The 11,546-nt window shown below is 38.3% G+C and overlaps 1 protein-coding gene across 1 annotated transcript; it reads right to left on the bottom strand.

Annotated features, from left to right (window-relative positions):
- Window positions 1-439: 439 nt before the first annotated feature.
- LOC307169967 (uncharacterized protein) lies at window positions 440-4,220 on the bottom strand. Its single transcript, XM_079890864.1, has 4 exons — window positions 4,010-4,220; window positions 2,291-2,683; window positions 1,911-1,976; window positions 440-1,728 (listed from the first exon to the last, which is right to left on the bottom strand). Exons 1-4 carry the CDS (start codon window positions 4,095-4,097, stop codon window positions 1,583-1,585), a joined length of 693 nt encoding a protein of 230 aa, XP_079746990.1. The 5' UTR covers window positions 4,098-4,220; the 3' UTR covers window positions 440-1,582.
- Window positions 4,221-11,546: the final 7,326 nt, after the last annotated feature.

The following is an 11,546-nucleotide window of genomic DNA, read 5'->3' as shown; positions in this document are numbered from 1 at the left end:
CATACTATATTTAACATAAGAGCAGAAATTGGCAAACAAAAGCTTATTTGATGTGGCAGTCTATAGAAATGTATAATCTATACAAAACTAGTCAAAGAAATGTTGTCTTTCATATCTCTGTAACATATGTGTATCGTTTTAAGAAATATAAATGATAATTTGCAATTTAATACGTTGCTTATACAAATACATTTTATTTCAACATATTTCAGTCGATTTTTACTCATCTCAGTATAGCAATATAGTTTTCTAAAAGCGGATCATTCATTCACACACAGAAGCGCGATTCACTTGTGAATGAAAAAACGTACTACAGTGTATCCGTTGCTCCTCGAAATACCAGCACTTCTGAGGTACATTTTCCATTATTATTCTTAGGATAGTATTATTCCTCACAGCGCTGCAAGACGGTGTAAACAAGTACGATGATTTGAATAAACTTGAGCTGATATGTGGGCGTTCACAGTTTGAATGAGCTGCCTGAGATCATTTGCGTTTGAATAGCACGCGTTCTCCGTGGGCGGGATCACAATAAAAATAATGAGCTGAGATGTGAACGACTGGCATCTCTCTCTTTTTGTACAGATTACATAAACAGAGAATATTTGATTTAGTTTTGAATTAGATAATTTAAAAGTACACACTTGAATGTTTATAAAGATATATTGCTCATGCCTGGGTGAATAGTACTCGCTGAGTTTTAAGTTTAGAGATGTGCTCCAAAAAAAAGTGCTCCAAGCCGGACAGGCAGAAAGCACACCCTGTTTATTTTCTTTATCTTACAAAAACACTTTTTTTTCACTTGTAAGTGGACACATAAAAAGTATACATTTAACAGTTTATTTTTTCATATTTCTTAAGTCTGTATGACCATAAATGACGGAGTATTTTAAGTTTAGCCTATTTTGCTGCTATGTGAAAAAAATCGAGCAAAGTGCGCCGGCGCGCCGGATCTACAGTTTAGGTCAGTACAGTATCATATTGTGTGTGTGTGTGTGTGTGTGTGTGTGTGTAGTGTATTTACTAGTTGTCATATCAATGTATTGAATAAAAATAGCATCAAAATTCATATAACACTTCAAGCTGTTGTATGGTTGTTTTTACATTTCAATTCCAATTTCTAGAGAAAAATAAAGAAAGAAAAGAAAACATACACCATTTAAACAAGACAACATATTTGTCCTAGATTTGTTGAATTACTGAGGGGGGAAAAATACTCTGAACCTCAAGTGAATTTACACAAAACTGAGAAAGTTAGAAAGTGTAAGGTTGTGCCCCACTGTCCCCTAGTTGCAAAACATATATTTTAAACATTTTTATTATCACAAACTTATTTTGTTTATGCTTTAACTGAATTCTCCCACCATAGCTTTTAAATTGAATCGCCAGGACTCATGGTCACATGACGATAAACAATAAAATTACTTCCATGACCATCACATGTACCCTTCACTAACAGACTTGTGGAAGGCCCCTTGAGATTCAGTTGTTCACTCAGAAATATCTGAGCGGAAAGTCCCGACTGACCAATCAGAATCAAGTATTCCGGAGAGCCAGGTAATACTTTTGCACAAAAAGTTTCCTATAGTATCTGTAGGTGATGCTTATCTTTTTCAGAGCTCCTGCGGCGATAGTAAGTCACACCAACAGCTGAAGCTACAGACACCAGCAGAACAGCAGCAGATATTCCTGCAACAGCACCTGAAGACAGACCTGATCCTGGATCAGCTAAAGAGAAACAGACATTAGTCTGAGTGAATCTGACTGTGATTATAATATTCATTAGATATATTTTATAAAGATATATATATATTCATTAGATAAAGTGAAGTTCCCCATAAGAACAGTGTTTTTATTAAATAAACTGTAATACATGTAGATTTAGACTAGAAGTAGAGAGGAAAACATACCTAAGTCAGCCGCATGCTTCTCCATATGAGGTTCTTTATTGGTTTCATCTTGATCAGTCAGAGAAGCTGGAAAACACAAGAGAACACAAGAATTGAAGTTTTTGACAATCTTTTGATTCAATGTTACAAAGACACATGGATGCAGGATTGTATGGATCACAGTATTGCATATTTAATTCAAAAATGACTTTTTGACAGTTAGACAGTTTGACAGTTTTTTAAATGAGCAGAGTGATCAGAAATGCAGTTTATTAAATTTACAGCATGCCAATGAAATTGAATGTTTATTATAATAGAAAAATAATTTAATTAAATAATATTTAATTCCTTCAACAAAAACAACAAAAATACTTAAGGGAAAATAACATTGAGTGACTCACCAATGATGATCACACTGAATATTTTGATGGTGTCATCATGAGAGCTGCTGATTTTTCTGGTGATTTTTGTGCTGTCACACTTCCGGTTTCTGTTCAAGGTTTGCCTTTTGCCTGAACTTTCGCTTCTGATCAGCTCTGCTTCATAACGTCCAGCATGTTCAGATCTGATGTTTGTGATGGTCAGAGATCCGGTCTCATAATCCACCTCCAGTCTGTCTCTGAATCTCCCGTCTTCTCCATCATATAAACAGCTCGTGTTGTGATGTCCGTTGATCAGAGCTATGCGAGTGTCTTCAAAATACCACAGCATCTTGTCATGATGTTTTTTAGTAATATTAGTGTTTAGAGTAACAGAATCTCCCTCCATCACGGACACTTCATCACCAAACACACCTGGGGACACAAATAAACAATTATGTATGTGTGTGTACAAATTTCACATAGGATACATAGACTAAAGATATCCTGAAATTGTCACGATACCACACACAGGCAACAGGGATAGATCCAATAGCAGTATTTAATCAGGGTAATCCGTAAATCATAAACCAGTCCAGTCAAGGGTCAAAACCATAAAAGCGAAACAAGAAATAAGAACGAAACAAGAAGTTTTGTGACATTAAACAAGGACTCTGTGACAAACACTGAAACAACCAGGGTATATATCCACAGATACTAATGAGGTGACGGGAAACAGCTGTGTGCAATGATACAATGAGTGACAGAACAGGATGATGGGAAATGTAGTAAGAGTGAATGACACCGTGGGGAAAGAGGACCTCTAGTGGTGACCCAGGGAAACACAAACCAGACACTGTGACAGAAATCAGATTTTGTAGCGACTAGTTAACCGTTCCCATAAAAAAAAAAAGATAGATAAGTAAACATAACAAATAATTAATATCTAAATGCAAAAGGTTACGATTGAAGGTGGGTTAAGGGCTATGGGACAAAAAACAAATCATTAGCTTTGATTAAAAACCACAGAATTACAAGCAGAGTTAGTGTCCCAGTCACACCACTGAGAATGGCCGAAGTTACACATACGGTGTTTCACTCAATTGAAGCTAAAGCAAAGGTTTTTTGATCACTCACTCTTCAGCGTCTGGCGCGAGTGATTTCGATTCAATGTAAGTCCTGTAAAATAATCTAAACCATGCAAGGGATTATAAGGGATTACCTAGGCTACCTGAGGTAATTTTCCCAGACCTTTTTTACTGAAGAGCCTAAAAGTCGCCGTAATCTTTACTTACATTGTCCGTGATCACTGAGATGGGACTAAAATCATTGAGAAGCTCTGGTAGAATAACTACTTTACCCCATCTCTCCATGTTAAACTAGTCCCGTCCGAATAGGGCTTTTATTCAAGCCTCTGTTTGTTTGTTTTTGCTGTGTTGGAGAAATAACTACCAACCAATGATGCTTAAGAAATAAGATATTTGTAGGCCTATGTGTAATAAGAATAAAAAGATCGTATTGTGGTTTGTAGCCTATAGCTGTAGTCACATGATTGACTTTCCCAGAACAGGAGACACGAAATAAACGCCGTCTTAAAAAATGTATACCTGTTACAAGAAACATTGTCACCTTATATTCCTAAACTATAGGCTACAAAATTATTTAAACAGCGACCAATAGAACAAGATGCGATGTTAGAATATGATGTTAACTGAAACTAGAATTCGTTATAGGCTAACCATACATTCAAAAACGTCTTACCATCAAGGAGAAAAAACAGAGTAAGCAGAAAACAGCGTCCTATTCTTTCATCAGCTGTGTTTGATTTACATAGCCAGTGTTGCTCCATTGATCTGTTCAATCTCTCTCTGCCTGATCCAGATTAAATAAAAATAATGTCTAATGTCTTAGCCGGACAAATAAAAAAAAACGTATGCCTATATATCGCGTGTTGGTTGCGAATGCGAAACATTTAGGCTAAAGCAAGCATTACATCATTCAGCGTGATGTAAATCCCCAGATTCCCCAGATAAAAATCACGGGGTAGTTTCCACAAACAAGCCAGCCATTAAGTTTCTTAAGAACGATGAATAGTGACTTTCGGTTTCAAATAAGACAAATGTAACGTTACGTTGTTTTGTAACTGACTTAAAAATAAGCTTTCTGGACAAAACAAAACAAATCAAAACAAAACAATTAAGTATAACTTCAGGACTTCAAGGCATTTTGACCCGAGAGGGGAACACCTACAAAAGGGTTTTTCCTATAAGCAGAAAATGAATGAGTCACATGTGACGCAGTTGAACGCATAGTGAAACAGGGGCGGAAATTCCCTTTTTTTTTTTTTTTTTTTTTAAACGGGAATTTTTAATGCATGTGCTGAGGGGGTGCTAGATCATAGACAGGGGGAGCTGCTAGGCTATACTGTAAATATGTAAAAAATTAGCTAAACTTGGCCACTAAATATTTAATATTCAGTTATTTTAGTGACCACAATTAAAGTTTTAATTTTATTAAATTGAACAAGTGCAACATTCAGCATTCACTCAAATATTCTAAAAGGCTTATTATTAATAATAATGTTATTTCAGCAATATATCTCGTTATTTCGACATAATATGTGTGCGTGCAACAAGCAAGATGTGCATTTGTGAAATGGTGGATGAAAATGTTTTTTTAAATTAAGGTACAATTTGTCCAAAACGAAATTCACTTTAAAGAAAGGCTTTCTACAAAACAAAGTTTAATGAAGTGGTCAAAATCATGTCTGACCCACTCCATGTCTCTCAATATATTGTGGCTCTTACTCGTGCTGTTCACTTTTCATATTCAATATAGATGGAAAAAAATAATATTATAATATTTGAACAAATATGAAACTAAATGCGCTTTTTTTAATGGCTAAAACAGTATATTAGGCCTATACAGACTGTCTATTTGTACAAATTGCTGCACATTCATTTGATTCTGAATTTTGCACACACAAGTTGAAAGGCATTTGTTCAAATCAAGTTCACGGATAATTGTGCGTGCATTCATTAATCATTATGATGCTAAAATCATAACAAAGTAGGCTATGCTATGTACAAAAAATCAGATGAGCCCAGAATATGAACGCAACGTTTTATTACACGTTAAAGGGGGGGTACAATGGTGTTTCATGTTTCATCAACGCGCTTCAACAGGAAATCATCGGCAGCGCTGCATAGGATTTGTTCAAGAATGTCTCCAAAAAAGTGTGTATTTGGATGTGAGGGAAAGCTTACCGTGTTCAGTTTTCCAAAGAACCCAGTGTTACAGGAACAGTGGATGCAGTTTGTTTTTCCGGGGCAGCAACGGAGTGTAGGAAGTGCGGTTGTGTGTTCTGGTCGTTTCAGTGACGAATGTTTTATTAACAAGGCCCAGGTCGACGCTGGATTTGCAAATCGTTTGCTATTAAAACGTGGAGCGGTCCCAGTGATAAAAGACCCCATTCATGTAAGTACAACTGGATCAGATTTCTGTCTTTTGCTGGAAATCAAGAACTACCGCTTGACTCTATAGCTCCGCCTCCAGGACCTCGGCTTTTTCCGGAGAGAATCGGAAAGCTGTATTTTTCTTTTCTAAATATAATAAAACTAAACACTTTTTTGAGATATTAAGGATGCACTACTACTCTATAGGTACTCAAGATTAACATGAGATTAGGTGAAACTGTGCATGTTATGTACCCTTTAAGCATTTTCCTCCCATAGAAAACCATTATAAGAATGTTTAATGAGGCCAGTAACGTGCGGTGAAATCTTGTCATGGGTAGGCTGTGACCTATCAATGTGGCATATATGTTCATATTCATTCCCAAGTTCAATATCAGGCATCATCACATCGCTGCCTGCATACAGCAAAGTCAGTCATATGTGAGGCTAATGCACAATCAAATCTAATAATCAAATTAATGGACACATCTATCTTATGACTTATACAACAAACAAATGTTTTGTGCGGGACACAGTAAGAGAGGGAGGCGGCGCGGTGTCAGCGAACCGACAACCAGCCTAGTCACTCCTTCAAAATGCGCAAACGCGCACAGACAGCCACACACACACACTATTGGTCTGGTGACGGCGCACCAGGATTTGAATATGCTACAGTCAGAAAACATTGTGTCAGCAGTACAGCTTTAAAGTACAAAAACAGCTTATTCGCTCCTACAAACTGCGCTACGCGCACACACCGACACGCAGTTGTCATGGTGAAACATACAATCATTTGGTAACTTATCTCTGAAAAGCCCTGAATGTGCTCTGTACAGGACATGTAATGTCTCAGAGAAATCGCTAAAACATAATGTCCTCTACAGAGGACAAAACACTATAGTAGGTAGTCAGGAGTTTTACTAATCACAACTAGGTAAGCAAGATGATACGCACCTTTGTACGAACAACAGTGTTTTCACAACTCGGCGGTTTGTAGGCTTCCAAGTCATGAACCCAGCCATTTGTGAACTGAACGTGGGCTTCCTCCATAGATTTATAATTACGAAACTGAGCCTCGGAATAAGCACTCACACCACAGACTAAATAAACAAAAATATCTGGAAATGTCAGAGGAGGTAAATCGTCGGGGTCTCGAGTAACTATATTCTCTTGCAGGCACCTCATACGGATCCATATTTCCGATCAATGACATCTTTTCCATGTACCGTTTTCTTGCGTCAGGTAGAAGTTTGTCTCTGTATAGTACATTTCGTTCTTTTAATCGACTTTTCAACATTGTTTCGTGTAGTAAGTGATTGTTTTAAATCTCGCCCGATGTGGCCTCACAAAATGGCGGCGCACTCTTGTTTACGTCCCAGAATGCACTGCGCAGTGACGTCGGTTGCCAAGCCCGAGAGCGAGTGGGTCACGTGACATGAAGCAAGCTCGGTCTCTGCCTCAATGTTGATCATTCAAGACAGCATGAGAACTGACTGCGCATGCGCAAACCTACGTAAACTACGTTCTATGGACCAAAGAGGCACTGCTAACCTCTGCCTCAATGGCCATATGGCTTTGAATTTCCTGCATGAAACAATGGTTTTAGGAGCAAACAATGGCAAAATTAGTATATTATGTGTGTATTCCTGAACATTTTTGTTACAAAAATTTATATTTGGAATAAAATAAATGCAATTAATAATGTGGTGAATTAATAAAGTTCTTGGAATTAATAAATGTAATGTCAACATTTCCTTTGGTGAGGCACTGCCTACCCTGCCTACCCTGACTGCACGTCCCTGAATGAGGCTTAATGCAGATTAGAATGTCCCCGTGTTATGTCAAAATAATTAGACATTATGTTGAAATATCGACTTAATATCTCGAAATAACAATATAAGTTCACTTTTTTGTTCTTCAAAATGCGGCTCAGGGCTTCCATAGAATACAGCCTGAATATAATTGCTTCCAGAAATTATTTTTGGGGGTGCTATCGGGGTGCTTTGGTCTTTCTTGGGGGTGCTGAAGGCAAGCACTTGCTAGCCTCTCCCTAGCGCCGCTGATGCATACAGATTAAGCAGAGAGCAAACTGGATCTCTGATCATCACAAACACCACAACTGAACATACTGGAGATTATCAACTAGAGATCAAAGATATGTGATCAAGAGTTTCAATCTCACTGTCTATGGTGAGTTAAATCATTTTTACACAATTATTTTTTACTTTCCTTATCAGCCCATTGAATACTTTCATTTTGAGCAGTCTATTGTTTATGAATGACATCACAAACTCTCTCTCTCTCTCAACACATTAAAACAATGAAAAAAAAACTGCCCTTTTATTCACTGATGTGATTTATTCTGGATATCATCGTGTTCATTTGTGTGTTCATCAGTGTTGAATTATTGTTTTGTCCAGCATCAGTGCGTCTGATCTCAGCATCAGTCTCTCTCTACCTCTGGAGGTGGAATATCAGGATAAAAACACCTACAGCTGTGTGCTGAACAATCCCATCAGCAACCAGACCACACATCTGGACATCAACACACTCTGTCACACATGTGCAGGTACCACAGCACTGATGATAATATTCACTATGTGTGGATTTTATTGAGACTTATAACTTAAAGGTATAGCGGAGGATTTTCTTTTTCCGGGTGGGTAACCTATACTATTGGTCCACTTAAGTGTCAATCATTGTGGTGATATGTTTACGTAAGGCCGTCGTACGTGCTCGTGCACACGATTCACACGATGGCGTGCGCTCAAAATAGGTTGGGCTTCCCACTGATGCCTCAGTCGCGAAGTTTCTACTTGACAGGTAAAGTCTGGCATGCTATTTGGAGAAATCCATTTAAAATCACTGCTAGTAAAAGTAAATGTAAGCTATGATTAGCACGTGCATACGTTTGATAGGCGTTCCCTCTCGGGAGCAGGTAGAGTGTTGCGCATGTGCATTTTTTCAAAAAGTGGAGAGGGTGGTTCTTTTCTAAAATTCGGGGAAAATCCTCCGCTATACCTTTAAGATGCCAGACATGATTAATGAGCTTCTGTCATCTCATGTTTTTTTGTTTTTTTTAAACTGTTCCTAATGTTTTTTTCTTGTGTGGAACAGACAATTAGACCTTTTTTAATTCATGAAAGACTAAAGGCAACTTTTTTTAAATCTTAATTTAATTTATAATTTGTTTCAATAGTTTCTCCGGAAAGCCACGCCCCCTGTTGTGATTCAGTTGAAGCTGTGCTGCGATTGGTCGTCACTGCGCTGATAGGCGTGGCTTCTGCGGCTGCTGTTGTTCTTCTGGTCAATGACGTCAGAGCTTCAAGAGGTATAAGCAAAGGTAAAATTTCTCATGTTGAGCACACGAATGCGTGTCTTTTATTTAGAAGCAGAAAAACAATGGCGCTGCCAAGCTCCCATGTCATCACGCATTCAGAACATTTAAAGGGACCGCGATCCCTGAACAGTTATGAAGAAACACGCTAATAACAAAGTGCTGCATTTATAATGAACAGTGTATAGAACTACGCTTAACAACAAAGGTGAATTATGTATGTCACATTCACTACAGTTGAATAAAAACACATTATAGCATTAAACAGTTTATTTAAAACACATAGTGTAAATGTACACATCGTAACACGTTAGAGGATATATATATATATATATATATATATATATTACACTCACTTAAAGGATTATTAGGAACTAGTGATGGGAAGTCCGGTTCTTTTCCGCGAACCGGTTCTTTCGGACAGTTCGTTTCAATGAACCGGTTCAAAAAACTGGTTCACCAGTTCTTTTACGTCATCACGTAATGACGTCAATTCTATCATCCCGGCGTATAAATATACATTAAAATAAAGGCATTTGTAATCATAACTTCAGTTAAATAATAGTACTCATTGTCATAATCATCTTGGATAGGTTTCTTACATTTACGTTTTGAAAATGAACCCTGTAGTAGGCCTAAGGCGATGCGCAAACGCGGATGTTTTACATGTCTTAAAGTGAATAAACTGGTCTTCATCAATTTTATTTTATTTGTATTTAAATAAACTTACATTTCGCCGAAATTGGCCCCTCATTCAAGTCCTTGGTTCACCCGTGCTCATGTATCAGCACAGCACATAGACAGTATAAACACAGCATCAGTTGAACTTGGCCAAAAGAAAGTTCGGTTCAGAGACGGTGCGATCACGCATGCGCAGTCTTTCCAGCTCATCGGTTCTCCGTATCGAACGTGTCCGAAAGAAACAGTTCTCGGTTCTGTGCTGGTGATCCGAGAACTGCTGCAACAACCAGTTCTTGACTCGAGAACCGAACCGTAGCATGCCTGTGTGTGAGCTGAAAACTACTGAAACCTTACTAGGCTATAGCCTTATTCAGTCGACAAAACTAAAAACTCGATGCATGTCTCCAGTATGTTTAATACGTTATGTTTTGATTAACACATTATAAACATTTAATGCACCCTTTAAAACCTTGGCAAGAGTTTACATCAAAAATGTATATCACCTTACTTAGAAATTAAATTATCTGTTCCTGAAAATAATGTTTTAGTATAATAATGTTTAGTTTTATAATCCATTCATTCCAATCTTTAAAATAATACAGTGAAAAGGCAGTAGCCTATGTGATAAACATGTTTCTAACATGTTTTATTTTGTATACACTTATTGATGTTCAATAAAATAAAACATGCATTTCGTCCCTCTGAAAAAAATCGCACGCATGCTCAGCTCATCAGCTCATCGGTTCTCCGTATCGAACGTGTCCGAAATAAACAGTTCTCGGTTCTGTACTGGTGATCCGAGAACCGCTGTACCTGTACGTTCGGTAGTGCGCGCATGCTCAGTATCAACTGCTCGTGCTCATCACTTCTCTCAGCACAACATCTCAGTTCAGTGAACTGTTGGATTTACTGGAGTAACATATATGCCTACTCCGGGATATTGGTTTATTTTGAGTCGAAGGGACTGTCAGGAGTCAGGACTCAGGCATGTCCGAAAGTGAGTAACTTAACTTCAAGCACTGACGCAAGACGCGAACTGTTTCGAACGATTCAGTCCGATTAAGTGTACTGGTTCGACCAGTTCACTAAAAAGAACCGGTTCAAAAGAACGATTCGTTCACGAACCGGCCATCACTATTAGGAACACCATACTAATACTGTTTTTGACCCCCTTTCGCCTTCAGAACTGCCTTAATTCTACGTGGCATTGATTCAACAAGGTGCTGAAAGCATTCTTTAGAAATGTTGGCCCATATTGATAGGATAGCATCTTGCAGTTGATGGAGATTTGTGGGATGCACATCCAGGGCACGAAGCTCCCGTTCCACCACATCCCACAGATGCTCTATTGGGTTGAGATCTGGTGCCTGTGGGGGCCATTTTAGTACAGTGACCTCATTGTCATGTTCAAGAAACCAATTTGAAATGATTCGAGCTTTGTGACATGGTGCATTATCCTGCTGGAAGAAGCCATCAGAGGATGGGTACATGGTGGTCATAAAGGGATGGACATGGTCAGAAACAATGCTCAGGTAGGCCGTGGCATTTAAATGATGCCCAATTGGCACTAAGGGGCTTAAAGTGTGCCAAGAAAACATCCCCCACACCATTACACCACCACCACCAGCCTGCACAGTGGTAACAAGGCATGATGGATCCATGTTCTCATTCTGTTTACGCCAAATTCTGCCTCTACCATCTGAATGTCTCAACAGAAATTGAGACTCATCAGACCAGGCAACATTTTTCCAGTCTTCAACTGCCCAATTTTGGTGAGCTCGTGCAAATTGTAGCCTCTTTTTCCTATTTGTAGTGGAGATGAGTG

The sequence above is a fragment of the Squalius cephalus genome, assembly GCF_949319135.1.
Source record: "Squalius cephalus genome assembly, chromosome: 13".
Classification (NCBI taxonomy): domain Eukaryota; kingdom Metazoa; phylum Chordata; class Actinopteri; order Cypriniformes; family Leuciscidae; genus Squalius; species Squalius cephalus.
This window is presented reverse-complemented; position numbering and strand designations above follow the sequence as displayed.